At 41.1% G+C, this 18,013-nt stretch overlaps 1 protein-coding gene across 2 annotated transcripts in view; it reads left to right on the top strand.

The window, feature by feature from the left end:
- Positions 1-1,830: 1,830 nt before the first annotated feature.
- AKAP7 (A-kinase anchoring protein 7) overlaps positions 1,831-18,013 on the top strand; it is a 148,679-nt gene continuing 132,496 nt past the window's right edge. For both annotated transcript variants that reach the window (XM_039240398.1, XM_039240399.1), the window contains exons 1-2: positions 1,831-1,884; positions 8,354-8,485. In XM_039240398.1, coding sequence (XP_039096329.1) covers positions 1,866-1,884; positions 8,354-8,485 — 151 coding nt within the window. In that variant the 5' untranslated portion in view covers positions 1,831-1,865. The remainder of the gene's footprint in view (positions 1,885-8,353; positions 8,486-18,013) is intronic.

Here is an 18,013-nt window from a genome sequence, read left to right as displayed (position 1 = left end):
AGGCGGTGACCAGGAAATGTTTGGAAAATAAGCGTTGTTTAGTAAGGTTCCTTATGCAGTAAGGAGTACTGCATAAGAGAAGAGTAAGGGTTACTCTTCTCTTCCGATATGACTTTCCCCTCTTCCCAAAAAGGGGGTAAATCTTTACAAATGGAAATGTATGTCATCTTCACAAAGCGAAATTTATGTGCTGCTTTTCATAGAAAAGGAGAGGACAGAATTCTTGCACTGCAGTTTCTCAATTGCTCCCAGCCCTAAATCTTAATGTTAGAGTGAGATATTTTGGGGTCGCATATTCTTATCTCCTTCAGTATAAGCCTGGATTGTTTTTTGTTTCTTTGTGTGTGTGGTTTTTTTTTTTTTTTTTTTTTGCAGCTTTCAGTTTATTACTTATTGCAGACATTCATGTTTCTTTCTCTGTTATTAGGGGATCAGCTCCTTAAGAAAAAGATGTCTTTTTTTAAAAAATATTTTTATTTATTTCTAGGATAGAGAGAGACAGCGTGAGCAGGGGAGGGTCAGAGAGAGAGGGAGTGGCAGACTCTGAAACAGGCTCCAGGCTCTGAGCTGGCAGTCAGCACGGAGCCCGACACGGGGCTCGAACCCACGAACCGCGAGATCATGACCTAAGCGAAAGTCGGACGCTTAACCGACTAAGCCACCCAGGAGTCCCAAGAAAAAGATGTCTTATTCACTTTCACAGCCTCAGGACAGTTAGGGAAACCCGTTGGACCCTGCTAATGCGTCCATAATTGTTCTGAGTGTGCAAATCAAATACTCAACTTGCTAGAATCATTTTAGAATCAAAGTAACAAGCTTTATTACTTCCTGTATATGGTCTTTATGTCAACTATTGTGGTTGTACCAAGCAAGGTCTTTTTTGCTTCCATTTCCATTCTAGGACGCATTCAAGATAAGTCAAGTGGTATCCGCAAAATAGGCTACATTAATTTAAGGGGTGCATCTAATTTTTCTTAACTGCATGGTTTATTTGCACTTAAAAGTCCAGTAGAATTCTGTTCCAAGGTCAAAATCCCCCCCTTCCCCCAGTTAAGTAAATTGCTTTTCCTCCCATTTTACCAGTGCTTTAATCTACAAAAATCAGCCGGATTTCTAGGCATAAGGCCATTGTTAAAATTAGAGACTTTGCCACATTTTGACTTTTTTTTTTTTAAACAAAGTAAGTCAACTAATCATACAGATGGACATGGTCTCATTCTTGTGCATCTGGCTCTTTCCAAATATTTTGTAATCTGAACTGTTTTGAAAGCTCTTCGCAAAACTAAATACATGGATCCTTAGGAGGCCACGGGCCACGGAATGCTTGGAGGCAGGTCGCAATCTCACCCTAATCCCAAAGCGTGGGGCGGGAAAGGCCAGGCCACCGGAAATAACCGAGGGCTGCCAAAGGCCGCAAGAGGCCGCCGGCTCCGGAGCGCAGACGGGGACGCAGCGCCGCGAGGCACAGAGGCGCCCCCAGGTCTCCGTGGGCGCCGTTCGCGGCGGCCCCTCCGGCCTCCCGGCGCGGGGCGCCGGCGCTCGCCCCAATCCGGGTACCACCGGGCGAATCGCTCGGCCCCTTCCGCCGCTGCCGCGCGCGGGGCCTGGCCATGCAGCTCCGGCGGGCGCTGCGGCTGCGGGGGCTCGCCGTCTGCACGGGCCTGATCGCCGCGGCCCGAGCCCCCGCCGCCCCCTGCGGTCGCCGCCCCCTGTCCCGCCCCCCCGCGCTGCCCCCGCTGCCCGCGAGTCCCCGGCTCCGCCCAGGCCTCCGCCTCCGCCTCGCGCCCGGCCCCGGGCTGCAGCGCCCCGCCGCCGCCGCCGCCGCCGCCGCCTCCCCGGACGCACAGCCCGCTCGCGCCGCCGCCATGGAGCGCCCCGGAGCCGGTGAGCCCGGGCTGCCGAGCGGGCCGGGTGGGCGGCCGGAGCCGGGGGCGCGGGCCCCGTTCCTCGCCCGGCCTCGGGGAGGGCCGGGCCTCCGCGCCCCGCCGGCGCCACCAACGCGGGGAGCGCGACCTCACGCCCGCCGCGCTCGGGGTCCCTTCTCGGTGCCGGCGGGACTCGGGGTCGCACCGAGGACCCCTGCGCGACCGGGTGTGCTCGCTGCACGGAACCGAGCCGCGCGTCCCGGGGCAGGCGCTGCTGGTGTGGCGGGAAGCGAGGGGTGTGAACTGCCCCAAGTTTCACTTTTGTTTTCCCCTTTCTGATCTTGCGACCTTCAGTTCAAATTTCAACTCACTCCCCCACCCCCGCCCCCCGACGGTGTTTGTGTGGTCAAGGGAACCCACAGAACCGCGGTTTTCCTTGTCCACGCCAGTCATTAAAGACCCGAGCTACCACGCTGTTTCATGTAGCATTTTCTTCTAGGTGTGGAAATGACCTCTTTTAAACTGGCGCCAAATCTGTAGCAGGGCCCAGAATTCATTTCCAGTTTAAGTCCGCATTTCTTCGGAACTGAACTTTGTGGATAGAGCGAGCGAGGGGTTGGACTTGGGGTGAAAGGGACCAAAAGCCAATTAGAGAAAAGATGCTCCCCTGCGAGATATTTGTAGTAGAAACGCGTAAAAAGATATAAAGAACCTTAGACTGTTAAAATGTGTTACATGGTAGCCGTTAACTAATAGAAATATGTGTGCAATTGTTACAGGAATGAAATGATTAAGACCTTGTGGGTGGGGGATCGTCCGGGAGAAAGGACACCCACACCCGGGGCGCCCTGCTTAGTGTGTGCGCTTGCAGTTCAAGATACTGATAGAGCATCTGGGCCTTCCCCGCACACTAGCGAAGTTCAAGATGATCTTGGAGGTTACCGCTTCCTTACTTTCCTTTTCACACAGTATTAACTTATTTTGTTCATTTCTTTTCAGTAATGGATTCTATCTTCTCTTTATGAAGAGGAAAGCAAAGCTGACTTGTTGATTATCACTCAGCTCAACACTTACCTAGATGTAATAAGATGCTTCTATTTTTAGTAGCTAGGCCAGGACTAGCATGGATCAGAGTGACCCTTTCCATTGGATCTTGGGGAATGTAACTAGCAGACTGCGTAGAAGAATCATGCCTAATGAAGTCACAATTTGTTATCCAAATAGGAAATTTGCCTTTTTTGTGACAAAGGGCAAAACTGACTATCCTTTATTCCTCTCTTGGCCTGTCTTTTTAGTAAAGTCATTTGCTGAAGTGCACATGTAGTTGAATATTTGTGTATACTTAATGTATAGTTTTATATTTTATATGTATGCATTAACTTTTTGGAAAAGTAATATTTTATTTAAAATATTTGAATAGCAGACAGGGGAAAAATACAAATCCATTGAGTATGGCTCTATCAGCATTTAGAAATAATTTATATTTCCTTTAGCCTTTGTCTATATAGAACGTATGCAATATTGTATTTGCTTCAAAAAGTCAATATTAGTTGCAAACGTTTTCGTTGTGGCAGTTTTCATAGCCACTATCCTTGGTTGTCATTAGAGTGAATATGCTTTATTTATTTCTCTGTTACTAGGCTATTAAGTTGTAACTTTTTCTTTAAACAAAGCTGTGGTGAGTCTTTGTCAATATATGCGATAGATACAGATGTATGAGTGAGAAGAACATTTTTATAGCTCCTGATCTGTTGCCAGAATGTGTTTTGAAAGGATTACCTCAGTTTACAGCTCCATAAACTATGTATGTGTAAGAGGGTGCAGGATGTATTGCCAGGAAAGAAGTTTTGACAGCAGAGTGATAGAATTCACATTCTAGCCCCAGACCTAGCTGTAACCTTGGGCAAGGTACTTAACTGGCTAGTCCATAAAATCAGTTAAGTTGATAGTACCTCCCTGATGGCATGGCTGTATGGATTAAATGAGTCATTACCTATAAAGTGCTTCCAGCTTTGCCGACCGTTACTCTCCGCTTAAGTGTTAGCTGTAGTTTTCAGTAGTAGTAGTTTACCAGTTTCCCTTCGTTTTTGTTACGAATGCACTTAGCATCATTCTTATTTGGATTTGTGCAAAAGATAGAATTTCAACTATGATTAGACTAAGTTTTAAGTGCTCAAAACAACCAGTTTATGGTTTAAGTGCTGTTATTTAAGAGTCAGTTATTTTAAGGTAGTTTTTCAAAAGCAGAGTCCTTCCAGCTTCTGTAAAAAAGTGTTAGGTTGGCTGTCTTTACGTCACGTCTGCCACCTTTGCCCAAACAGTGGAGCTTAGAGAACTGGAGGAAGGCTTCTAGATTTGAACTTTGTTGAGAAATATTGCTCTGGAGAAGGGCCAGCAGTTTCTTCAAGAGCTATTTGAAAGCAGTGTTCTCTTTTTTCTGACTTAATAATTCGTGTCTACAAAAATGGTTTCTATTGTTCTGTAGTTTAATGGAACGAAGTCTGTGTTTCAAGTTCTGTACCGTTGATTTTGACATAACACTGCATTCAAGAGTTTATATATGCTTTATTTAGCAAGATGGAGAATTATATTGAACAAGTCGTATACTTTACCTTTTATTTTTATGTTGAATGGGATAGTGGTACCTTTCCTTCGTCATCCTGTGAAAAGGAGAATCTGTGATGTACTGAAGCTGTCATTTAAGCACCAGAAATGATTTTTTTTTCTTTGGACATTGAGTAGCCAGACTGCAGTATAACCTGAGTGATTTATTAGCCACTCTCAAATGTGTGCTTCTCTGTGTCCAGTCATTCAGTACAAATGTAGTGGTCACCAGTTGTGAGCTGAACATTGTACAGGCATTGAGGAATCAAATGAGAAGCGGCACTTAAGGAACTTAGAATACGGGGACCATACTTATTGATAGGGGTGTAATTATGAAAAGTGTCCCCTTTCACTTTCTAAAGTGTTCCAGTATGGGTGGTAAATTATATATGATTACTTTAGCTTAGCGTCTAAAGGAGAAGACAGACTAATGGACACCTACCACAGTGTATTTGTACTGTGACTGGAGGAAAGAGATGGGATTCCCTAACTCAACCCTGAGCTGGGGATCAGGAAAGTTTTCCCTAACAGGGAACGTCTGATCTGAGTTTTTACTTTTTTATTGTTTTAATTACTTTTAATGTTTACTTTTGAGAGAGAGAGACAGACAGAGCGTGAGTGGGGGAGAGGCAGAGACAGAGGGAGACACAGAATCTGAAGCAGGCTCCAGGTTCTGATCTGTCAGCACAGAGCCCAACACGGGGCTCGAACTCATGAACCGTGAGATCATGACCTGAGCTGAAGTCAGACTCTTAACCAACTGAGCCACCAGGGCGCCCCAGAGTTTTTACTTTTAAGTTGATTATTCTCCACTGTTAACATAACCTCTCGGTGTGGTGTAGAATCAAGGTATGTGTGAGGTGAGAGGGGATCTTTTGGAGCCATGATTTTCAAACTCCCGTTGCATATTAGGCTTTAAGAAAACACCAGCAGTTGCCCTGATCTCCAGAGATCCTGGTTTGATCGACCTAGAGTGGGACCCAGACATTGGTAATTTAAAAAAGCTCCGGGTGAGTCTAAAGTGCAGCTAGGATTTAGAATTTTTCAACTAGGACAATGATGTCATCTAGGAGAGGCGATAAATGGTGGGGCCTGGAGAGTTGGTGTGAATTGCCTGGGATCACATGGGCGGTGGGAGCAGCATGATGCTGGAATTCTGGCCTTCTTTCTGGTACGAAGCCCTTTCTGTTACAGCAGGCAGCTGGCCTTGCATCGTTACCTGAATGCCATTGTTATCACCATTGTCCTTCCTGAGTCTGCTTTTGGTGAAGCCAGAGTGACCCACATCACATGTGTCCTCTACTGGTTAATTAAAAGTTAAAGTATTTCAGGAACTTTTTTCACTTAAAAAATGACAAAATTTAATTCATCATGCCATTCAAGTCTTCCTTTTGCCTTCAAAGGTTTTATTAGGGCCCAAAAGTCAACTTCTTGTGCCATTCCACATACTGTCAAGAATCCAGTTTATGTCCCAAGTGGCACATGAACTTTAGAGCTCCAATTGAAATGTCAGTGCTCATGGCCAATTTCATGTCACTGAGTTCTTTTTATTCCTCCCAGCTTTATTGAGATGTAATTGACAAATAAAATTGTATCTATTTAAAGTGTATAGTGTGATGATTTTCTACAATATATTGTGAGAGGATTACCATAGTCAAGTTAATTGACACATCCATCACCTCATATACTTTTTTTTTTTTTTTGATGAGAATGCTTAAGGTCTCTCAGCAAATATCAGGTATATTCTACAGTATTTAATTACAGTAACCATGGTGTATGTTAGGTCTTCAGAGCTTAGTAATAGGTTCTTAGATTAAGGATACAATAGAGTAAAACAAAAGTTGGGTTTATTTCATTTTGTTCTCATTTTCATTCAGCTATGTGCCTGTTTAACTGCCCAAATAATTTTTGCCGCTACCTTTTCAAGTGTAAGCTGGTCAGTGATAATTCTTTATAGCTGCAGGTGCCTGAAGGTACTAGATATGTATCGATCTATTAAAATTTTTGTTTAGGTATGGGGCGCCTGGGTGGCTTAGTCGGTTGAGCGTCCGACTTTCGCTTAGGTCATGATCTTGCGGTTGGTGGGTTCGAGCCCCGCGTCGGGCTCTGTGCTGACTGCCAGCTCAGAGCCTGGAGCCTGTTTCAGTCTGTGACTCCCTCTCTCNCGGGCTCTGTGCTGACTGCCAGCTCAGAGCCTGGAGCCTGTTTCAGTCTGTGACTCCCTCTCTCTCTGACCCTCCCCTGCTCACGCTGTCTCTCTCTCTCTCTCTCCTAGAAATAAATAAAAATATTAAAAAAAAAAATTTTTGTTTAGGTATAACCTGCATTTGTATTTTTCAATGCAAGCATAAAATTAGAGAGGAAACATCTACTTGTTCTCTCATATTTCAGGTAGTTACAGGTTTATGATTAAACTAATGCTAAAATAATATTTGTTGAACACCTGAGTGCCGGCCACCCATACTTCATAAATAGCATCATTATTAAGAATGTACTAATGCTTTAGTTTGTTTGTCTTGGTTTTGAACACAACTGATTTATATAAAAACCTTTTTGTGGTTCTTTTTGCTTATATCTAGAAATTAGGGGGTGTGTGTGTGTCCATGTGTGCTGTGTATGTGAGAACAATAGAGATTACTCACATTGCAATAGAAATTTAGATTTTTGGGGTATACGCATTAATCTGACCTTTTAGTGATAGTTATGGTGTATTTTATAAACCATATTCTTCTTTTTCCTCCTCAACTCTTTTTTAAAATTATTTTTTAATGTTTATTTTTGAAAGAGAGAGAGAGCGAATGAGTGAGCGCAGGGGCAGAGAGGAAGACACAGAATCCAAAGTAGGTTCCAGGCTCTGAGCATTTAGCACAGAGCCCAATGTAGGGCTCGAACTCATGAACCCATGAGATCATGACCTGAGCTGACGTCGAACACTCAACCCACTGAGCCACCCAGGCTCCCCGCATTGTAAGCCATATTCTTAATGGAATGTGGTTTTTAGGTACTATATGTGAAAATAGAAGATTACCACAGAATGAAGTAAGTGACTTCATTAACTCCTTTCATGGTAAATTAGTCTTTAGTAAGTACAGTTATCCCAAGATTTTGTTCAGTCCTACTTCAAACCACACTTGTGTTCTGTCAATAAAAGTGTTGCAAAATAATGGTACTGGAACTACCACCTACTGATACATTTTGTAATTAACTTTATCAGTTTGAACAGACACCCTCTTTCCCTTAACCTCCACCCAGGACATAGGATTGTTCCACCTGTAACAAGAAAACAAAAAGACCAAACGTGAAATGTGGCTTTAATATCAGCGAATGTCCTTGGGACGCCTGTCAGAGAAACTATAAGATCTTTTGCTTTTGAATCAGTGAATTCTTAGGAAAAGCATATTTAGAGCTGAATTTTAAACTGAATTTCCAATGTGAATATAATAATAGAAAAAACTTGGAAGTTTTTATTGAAAAAAAAAGAAAGGTTAGAACTTGTACAAATGAGTACATATAAGTCATATTGTTAAAAATAAACGTGGAAGAGACTGACAAAACATTGTTCGTTTGTTTTCAAAAAGGGTACGGGAAAAATGTAGTTTTAGAATGAAGAAAAGAGCTTGAGGACCGTTAATTAACTCTGTCTCCATCTAACCCTGAGTTGAATACTTACTTCAAAAAATTATTAATGCTGTTTGAGAGAAAAGTGCAGTTATCAAAATGTAGAATATGGTATAAATATATAACTTTAAAATATGTTTGAATACAAGTTGTATCATTTCTCAACAGATGTTAATTTATTTTTAATTCAGTTGACTTGTTTTAGTGTAGGATCTAATTTTTAAAAATAAGCTAAATAATACATTTTTCTTTTTGATCTGTTACAGGAGGCATAGATTCCAGTGAGTGTGAAAATGTGTCCAAAGAACAGGAAACATCAGAAGAATCTGAAGCTAATGCTATGGATTCTCTGATAGACATGCCATTTGCCACTATAGATATTCAAGATGAGTGTGCAAGTAAGTACTGAAAACAAGACAGATTTGCCTATCATCCAGGTTACCCATGAATAGAAAATAAGCGAAAGCACCAATGTAGTCTACAAATGTTTATTGACTCTTACTTTGCTTTTGTCTTCTGTAGAGCCTTGCTATCATTTGATACAGTTTTATCTTGACCGAGGCTCTATAACTAGAGGATCCATAAGAAATTAGTTGGCTCTCTCCCGTGGTGGGGTTCCTTGCCACCAAGGAACATCTGTCTAGGTGGCAGAAGGGGCTGGGCCCACTCTGGCCTCCATGGGTATAGATTCTGTCTTCTTGGGGTCCTTATTACTCTCAGTCTTTAGCTTGCATTTTGAGCAATAAAGCTGGGTGGTAGTTTGGGAAAACAGTTAGGGCGCACCTGGGTGGCTCAGTCGGTTAAGCGTCTGACTCTCAGTTTCTGCTCATGTCATGATCTCAAGGTTCATGAGTTCAAGCCCCGTGTGTCAGACTCTGGACTGACAGCATGGAGCATGTTTAGGATGCTCTCTCTCCCTTTCCCTCTGTCCCTACCCTGGAATTCTTTCTCTCAAAATAAATTTAAAAAAAAACATTAAAAAAATTAGTTTAATCTCTTCATTTCTAGGAAAAAAAGTGATACTCAGAGAAGTGAATTAGCTCCATTCACATAATTGAAAATAACTACTTGCGGGATTTGTGATTTCGGATTTGTTAGCCATTTCTTTGGTGAACAGTTGGAATGTCTTAAGATGAATGCTGTGCAGGATGGTGGGGGGTGTAAGGGGCGAGGGTGTGTCAGGAGAGGTGTCTGACCTGGATGTGGCATTAGTGGGTGTCCTCGAGGCGTCCCGAAGATTTGACAGGAGTACGGGCCTGGCGGGTAAGTATGTACCATCCGGGGTCCTTTCCTTTATATTAACTGTACTTGGATTTGGCTGATCACCTGGATTCTCTGTGCAGTGATGGAAAAGCACAGAGGCCTCTTTTCCACCTTTGTGTGAGGCCTGGGGATCGCTTTTGTTTTTAAACATCCCATGGGATTCTGGTGTTCGTCCAGCCTCAGAAACCACACTGCTCCCCATCTCACTGTCTTCTTACCCAGCAAGCCTGATTTATATTTTGGGATGATGTAGGGAGAGAGGGATACTTAAAATGTATTAAATCTCTGATAATTTTTTTCCCCTTCCATAATCCCCGGGGAAAAGGAAGGACAGAGGTATTTGCTCAGGCACAGCACAGTTTCCTATCTTTTCCTTTACATCTGGCTTGTAGAGAAAAGCAGCTTTTGTGGGTTTTACAGCTGTTTGAGAAACCTTTATATGAAGGACTGTACCTGTTAGGTAGAAGAAGGTATCCTTTGGAAACAAGGGGCAAGAATAGCAAGGATTTAATCTTGTTTTCCTTTTAACTTCCTACTTTTTAAGCAAATAAATTGAGTATTATCTAAAAAATGCAATCCCCTCTTTCTGATGTCACTACTTTCTCTAATTTGGATATAAAACAAAGAAGAGTTTTCCCGAGTAACCATGCCTACATGTCTGTGATGGGCATCTCCCATCCACCCTTCTTGCCCTTGAACCCTGTTGGAATCTGAATCATTCCCACTGGCGTGCTCATCAGTGAGGCGGGAACAAGAAAGGAACTTGTTTACCATTCCAGCTCTGGGTACTTACGACTTTACATAACTGACACAGGGCTTATCTGTTGGAACAAACAGCTTCTACTTGGGACTGACAGTGAGATACTGCCAGAATCTCAGAGAGCAAATCCTATTTCTGAAGCTGCTGTTATTCTTATATCTCCCCTGGTGAGGAGAAACAATGACCACCGGGACCAGAAAGAAGGAAGGGGATGTGTTTGTGGCTCTGCACTCCTTTCCTGCTCTGAATGGACTAGTTGCTTCTTCAGAGGATGGGCGTTGGGAGGTTAGCTAATTGTTTATACAAATACAATCTTTTCTCTGTAGTTTATGTTATATTTATTACTAAAGAAATGTTAAGCATGTAAGTTAGGGGCTTGGGTCTATCTGCACAAGTCCTTTCTTTAAAAAAAAAATTTAATGTTTATTCATTTTTTGAGAGAGACAGAGCACAAGTTGGAGGGATGGGCGAGGGAGAGGGAGACACAGAATCCAAAGCAGGCTCCAGACTCTGAGCTGTCAGCACAGATCCCGACACAGGGCTTGAACTCATTAGCTGTAAGATTGTGACCTGAGCCAAAGTCAGATGCTTGACTGAGCCACCTAGGTGCCCGAGTCCTTTTTTCAAAAAAATTATTTTAATTTAGTTTTTTAATGAGAGAGAGCATGCTTGTGAACAGGGGGAGAGGGGCAGGGGGAGAGGGGCAGAGGGAGAGAAAGAGAATTCCAAGTAGGCTCCATGCTCAGCACAGAACCCAAAGCAGGGCTCGATCCCACAACACTGGGATCATGACTTGAGCCAAAATCCAGGGTCGTATGCTTAACTGACGGAGCCACCCAGGCTCACACACAAGTCCATTTTTAGCTCTATCATACTTTTTGATAGTTCAGTCTTTGTGAGTTAGAGGTCTTTGTGGGTTAGTCTAGATTCCAAACCACCATGTACAATATTACTTTTGTGGGAAGATAGATTTCAAATTCTAAGCTCCAACTTACAGTCAGTGTGGTATGAGAGAAAGAGAAAACTTGTGTTTTGCGTTTTGGTTATTTCATTTCCTACTCGTGTAATCCTGGACGCTTAAACTCTATGAGCTGGACTTTTCGACCGTGAACCGTAGGGGATTCCCTCCTGATTCCCTCCCAGTGTTGCTCTACAGATCACAGGAGGTAATATGTGTAAGAGGGCCATTAAAGATGTAAAATAATGCACCAATGCTATTTACAAAAACTTTGAAACATATCCCTTAGTTATTTGGGGACAACTTGTTCTCTCTCATTTTTATAATAGCATTGACTAAGACACTAGAAACAAATACTAAAATTCTGCAGACACTAGAAACAACTAGCTAGTTTCTGTGAAATGAGATTTTTATAGAAATGCACAAAAACCGGGAGTTTCGTTGTCACCCCTTCAACTTAAGATAGAGTTAGGAATAGCGTTTGTATCCAGAACTGGTTTGTGGTTTGAGTGGCCTTCGCGTGGCTTTCTCTTACATTTATTAACATGGAAAATTAACCAGTTTCCTAGCTGGTGGTAGATGACAGCCTTAAAATTCTCATGTTGCTGGTTGTTGCCTTTGGTTCTTTCAGTTTCCTTTGGTGGGTGGAAAGTGTGAGTTAACTGACAAGAAATTCTTGCCGATAGAAACCCTGGCAGAGTGATGAGGAAAGTAGTGCTAACAAGAACACCGTGGGAAGGAGAACCCTTGCCAGTAAGAAAACTCCTCCCCAAATGCTTGGTTCAGACGGTCTTAGGCACTGCCAACCGTGTTACCTTGAGGGTGGGTGCTGTGTCACGGTCAGGGTCGTGTGGCCTTGTTGGCCGAAGTGGGTCTTTAAATATTTTGTTTGTTTTGTTTTTGAGAAGAGATTATTTTACTAGAATTATATGTCACAATATAAGGTGTATTAGAGCATTATGTTGAATTAAATATAAAACGTATTCAAACTATATATATTAGAATATAAATATACACATTGGAAATAAAATATCTAAATGTAAGTGTGAAAGAAAATCTTTTACAAATATCGAGGAAGTAGTACAACCTGACTCACATCTTCTGGCTCTATAGGTTGAACATAGTCTGGGAGAAAATATAATATTAGTGAGTTGTTGACCTGGGTCTGGGTGGGTCTGTTCTGTTTACAGGATGGAAATGTCATTAATTAGTTGGGTAGAAACCCAGCAAGCCATCTAGAAAAGGTTTGGAGTTTCTGTTAGTCTTGACTCTGAAAGTTGAATGAGAGTCTGCAATGAAGAGTCATTCTGCTGCTGGTAGGAATAGCTTAGTGTGCTTCCCATGAAGTGTAAATTGGTGGGGAGCTTTAGTTTAACTGACTCAATTCTCTGAAGAGACTTATAGCCCTGTCTATCTAGCCACATTTAAATCAAATATTTGAGTGCCTTTTTTCAAAAGTATAGAATTCAGTTCTCACATCAAAGTTACTGTAATCCTTATTTTACCTCACACAGAATTCTAACCTTTTAATTATTAGAGATTTTAAAGATATGGGTAATTATTATTTTGTTACTTATTTATTAGCTAATCTCATTAAATTTTATTTTAAAGAGTTCTTCAACTCTTAAGCATTTTAAAATACTGATTGAAACCTACCTTTTCCTGAAAAAAAAATTTATAGAAAAATGCTCTCTCAGGGGCACCTGGGTGGTTCAGTCAGTTAAGTGGCCAACTTCGGCTCAGGTCATGATCTCATGATTCATGGGTTCGAACCCCGCATCGGGCTCTGTGCTGATAGCTCAGAGCCTGGAGCCTGCTTCTGATTCTGTGTCTCCCTCGCTCTCTGCCCCTCCCCTGCTTGTGCTCTGTCTCTGTTTCTCAAAAAATGAATAAAAACATTGAAAAAGTGAAAAAATAATATTAAAAAAAGGAAAAATGCTGTGTCAAATAAAGGTGGAATCTTAACACGTGTTATACTAAGTGATTATCCCAAATCTGTTTTTAACTTCCTTTTTTTTTTTTTTTTTTTTAAGTAATGTCTGTGCTCAACATGGGAGGGGAACTCCTGACCCCAAGATGGAGTTGCATGCTTTACTGACCAATCCACTCAGGGGCCCCTTGTGAGTCAATTTTAAAAAAGGATAAAGTAGGGGCACCTGGCTGGCTCATTCAGAAGAGCATATACCTCTTGCCTCTTGATCTTGGGGTCATGGGTTTGAGTCCCATATTCAGTATAGATATCACTAAGAAAATGTATAGTAAACTTTAAAAAAAATTTTAAAAAGATCAGTTATGTTCTGTGTCATCTCTGACTGGGGAAGCATGGAGTACACATTCAAATTTTTACAGAGGGGCTTGAGGCAAATATTTGTGTCAAATAATATAAAGGTTTTATCTTTTCCCTTTAAAAAATATACAAGAAAACAAAACAAAACAAAAAACCCTGGAAAATCCCAATAAATACATTAATTCATTCAACAAACATTGAGTGCCTGCAGTGTGTCAGGTAACATTGGTGCTGGGCAAAGGACATAGAAAATAAAATTCAATCAGTAAATAAATACATTGAGGGGCGCCTGGGTGGCTTAGTCGGTTAAGCGTCCGACTTTCGCTTAGGTCATGATCTCGCGGTTCGTGGGTTCGGGCCCCGCGTCGGGCTCTGTGCTGACTGCCAGCTCGGAGCCTGGAGCCTGTTTCAGTCTGTGACTCCCTCTCTCTCTGACCCTCCCCTGCTCACACTGTCTCTCTCTCTCTCCTAGAAATAAATAAAAACATTAAAAAAATAAATAAATAAATACATTGAGTGTTATCCAACTTCAGATGTATTAAAGGATGTACCTTAAAATATGACTGTAACTTATCAGATTGGCAATATCTTTGCAAAAGAATATGCAATGCTTTTAATGTCCTGTCTATGTTGCTTGTGACAGTGTATTAAGTCCTTTTAGAATGGAGTTTGTTGGGGTCTCCAGCAATCTTCAAACATGGGATAGATCCACTCATGGGATTCCCCATGCAAGGACATAGTCTTACTTGTGGAAAGAGGTTTTATTCATAAATATATGTTACAGTGTTTGTGAAATAGTGGAAATATTGGGAAAAAACCCCAAATGTCCCAAATTAGAGAGTGATTGAATAAGCTCTCCTAATGCCTTAAATTACACATTATGCAATTACATGTTATGAAAATCATATTTCTGAAAACTGTGTTATGAGGAATATTTCCTACCTAAAATGCAAAGTGAAAAGGTAGGTGGAAAAAAGTATGGGCTGTTTGTTTACAATAGTGTGAATACTTTGTGTGACCTGTCACCAGAATTCACAGTGGTTAAGAGAGGGTTTTTTTGAGCAATTTTTTGGTTCCTTTCTCTAATTTTCAAATTTTTATGAGTGTGTTTTATTCTTTTTATGAAAAAATACAATTAGAATTCCAAAAAAATTTTAAGTGTTTATTTATTTTTAAGAGAGAGAGAGAAAGAGAGAGAGTGGGAGCAAGGAGTCAGAAGCAGGCTCCAGGCTTAGCTGTCAGCACAGTTGACACAGGGCTAGAATCCATGAGTAGTGAGATCATGACCCAAGTCAAAGTCAGACACTTAATGGACTGAGCCACCCAGGTGCCTCTACAATTAGAATTTTTAAATGTGTTTAAAAACTTGCTTTTAAAACTGTAAGCTTCATTGATTCAGTAAATAGAGTTGAATGAATTTATTCCTCTTTGATCATGTCCACTAACATTATTCCTAATAGTGTTAAACTCTGGCGGTTATAAGTGAGGGCTGTGGAGTCAGACTGTCAGGATTCTATACTTTATCTTCAAAAAAGTTTTTTTGGGGTACCTGGCTGGCTGTCAGTTCAAACTTCATGTTGGGTATAGATATTACTTAAATAAATAAACTTAAAAATTTTTTGGGGGGGTCGCCTGGTTGGCTCAGCCAGTTGAGCATCTGTCTCTCTCTCTCTCTCTCTCTCTTTTTTTTTTACAAATAGTTTATTGTCAAGTTGGTTTTCATATAACACCCAGTGCTCCTCCCTACAAGTGCCCCCCTCCATGCCCATCTCCCCCCTCCCCCCCACATCCATCAGTCCTCAGTTTGTTCTCAGCATTCAAGAGTCTCTCATGGTTTGCCTCTCTCCCTTTCCCCCAGCATTACCCCCCTTCTTCTCCCCCATGGTCCTCCATTAAGTTCTTCCTAATCCTTCTATATGTGCAAACATATGATATTTGTCCTTCTCTGCCTGACTTATTTCGCTCAGCATTATACCCTCAAGGTCCATCCATGTTGCTACACATGGCCAGGTTTCATTCTTTCTCATTGCCATGTAGTATTGCATCGTATAGATAAACCACATCTTCTTGATCCATTTGTCCATTGATGGACACTTAGGCTCTTTCCATGTTTTGGCTATTGTTGAGAGTGCTGCTGTGAACATTGGGGTACATGTGCTCCTATGCATCAGCATTTCTGTGTCCCTTGGGTAAATTCCTAGCAGTGCTATTGCTGGGTCATAGGGGAGTTCTATTGTTAGTTTTTTGAGGAACCTCCACACTGTTTTCCAGAGGGGCTGTACCAGTTTACATTCCCACCAACAGTGTAGGAGGGTGCCTGTTTCTCCACATCCTCGCCAGCATCTAGAGTTCTCTGATTTGCTCCTTTTAGCCACTCTGACTGGCGTGAGGTGGTATCTCAGTGTGGTTTTGATTTGTATTTCCTTGATGAGGAGGGATGCTGAGCATCGTTTCATGTGTCTGTTGGCCATCTGGATGTCCTCTTTGGAGAAGTGTCTGTTCATATCTTCTGAGCATCTAACTCTTGATTGCAGCTAAAGTCTTGGGATTGAGCCCCATAGCAGGCTCCATACTGAGCATGGAGTCTGCTTAAGATCCTCTCTCTCTCTCTCCCCCCCCCTCCCCACTTTCTCTCTTTCCCTCCCTTTTCTCTCTCTCACTCCCCGTCCCCCTCCCTGCCTCTGCCCATTTCTGTCCCCCCGAAATAATTTTTTGGAAGTGTAATTAACATATAATGTTGTATTAGTTTCAGGTGTACAACATACTGATTCAACAATTCCATACATTACTGTGTCCATCATAAGTATAGTCACCCTCTATCACCATACAACATTATTACAATATTTTTGGCTATTTTCCCAGTGTTGTACCTTTTAACTCTCTGACTTATTTATTTTATAACTGGAAGTTTGTACCTCTTAATCCCCTTTATCTATTTCACTGATCCTCCCTTCCCTCTGGCAACCATCAGTTTATTCTCTGTATTTTAAGAGTCTGTTTTTTATTTGTTTCTTTAGGTTACACATATAAGTAAAATCATGTTATTTGTCTTTCTCTGTCTATCACTTAGCATAAATACCCTCTAGCTCCGTCCATGTTGTTGCACATGGCAAGATCTCATTCTTTTTATATTCCACTGTATAAATATACTTACATCTTCTTTATCCATTTGTCCATCTGTGGATGCTTGGCTTGATTTCGTATCTTGTCTATTTTAAATAATGCTGCAGTAAACATAGGGGTGCATATATTTTTTGAATTAGCATTTACATTTTCTTTGGGTAAACACCCACTAGTGGAATTAGTGGATCATATGGTATTTCTGCTTTTGAATTATATTTTTTAAAATTATTTACTTTTAAGAGAGAGGGAGAGATAGAGATCCCAAGCAGGCTCTGTGCCATCAGCACAGAGCCTGATATGGGGCTCAAACTCACAAACCATGATATCATGACCTGAGCTGAAATCAAGAGTCAGGTGCTTAACCTTCTGAGCCACCCAGGCATCCCTTTATCCTTAAAGGGATTTGTACAGTCTTCCACAGCGGTTGTATGAACCTGCATTTCTACCAACAGTGCGTGAGAGATCCTTTTTCTTCACATCCTTGCCAATGCTTCCTATTTTTTGTCATTTTGATTCTAGCTCTTCTGCCAGGTATGAGGTGAAATCTCATTGTGGTTTTGATCTGCAGGTTCCAGATAATTAGTTTCCTGATGAGCATCTTTTCATCATGTCTGTTGGCCATCTGTATGTCTTCTTTGGAAAAAATGTCTCTGCTCATGTTTTAATTTTCTGTTTTTGTTTTTGTTTTTTTCTTTTGGTGTTGAGTTGTAGAAGTTCATTTTATAGTTTGGATATTAACCTCTTATTGGATATATCATTTGCAAATATCTTTTCCCATTTAGGGAATTGCTTTTTCTTTTGTCGATGATCTCTTTTGCTGTGCAAAAGCTTTTTATTTTGGTGTAGTGCCAATAATTTATTTTTGCTTTTGTTTCCCTTGCTTGAGGAGACATCTAGAAAAATATTGCTAAAAACCGATGTCAAAGGGATTACTGCCTGTGTTTTCTTTTAGTTTTATGGTTTCAGATCTCACATTTATTTTATTTTGTCAGTTTATTTTTATGTGTGGTTAAGAAAGTGATCCAGTTTCATTTTTGGCATATAGCTGTCCAGTTTCCCCAGCACCAAGCTCTTATACTTATTGTGTCCTTTGAGCAAGTGCCTAGGCTCAATCTCATTATCTAGAAAATTGTCATAATAATTGCAGCTATTTCAGGAGTTGAGAGGATTCAACTTATCAATACGTGTAGATTTTTATAAATCTCAACAAAGGTTTTGCCCAAGTATACTTGCTAAGTTAAATATTAAAAAAATTTCATCTCGAGAACAGTATTTTATAATCAGATTATCGAGGGCATCTAGTACATTGCTAAATTAGCTTTATATTTTCTTAATCCTCAGAGAAACTGAGTGAAGGAAGTAAAATTTTTTTTAAGTTTTAGTAATTTGCTGAAGTTACTCAGATAATGAGGGGGAATAATGCTATGAAACAGAGAAGGTAATATTTTAAATCATAAATTGAGGAGTTTTAAGAATGGTTACTTCAAAGATTTTGACTGCTTACATAACATTGAGAAAAAAGAAAAGATGATCAA

This window comes from Hyaena hyaena, unplaced genomic scaffold (assembly GCF_003009895.1).
Source record: "Hyaena hyaena isolate Hyena2069 unplaced genomic scaffold, ASM300989v1 scaffold_178, whole genome shotgun sequence".
Classification (NCBI taxonomy): Eukaryota; Metazoa; Chordata; class Mammalia; order Carnivora; family Hyaenidae; genus Hyaena; species Hyaena hyaena.
Note: the sequence above shows the minus strand (reverse complement) of the source record. Positions and strands in the feature narration are given on the sequence as shown.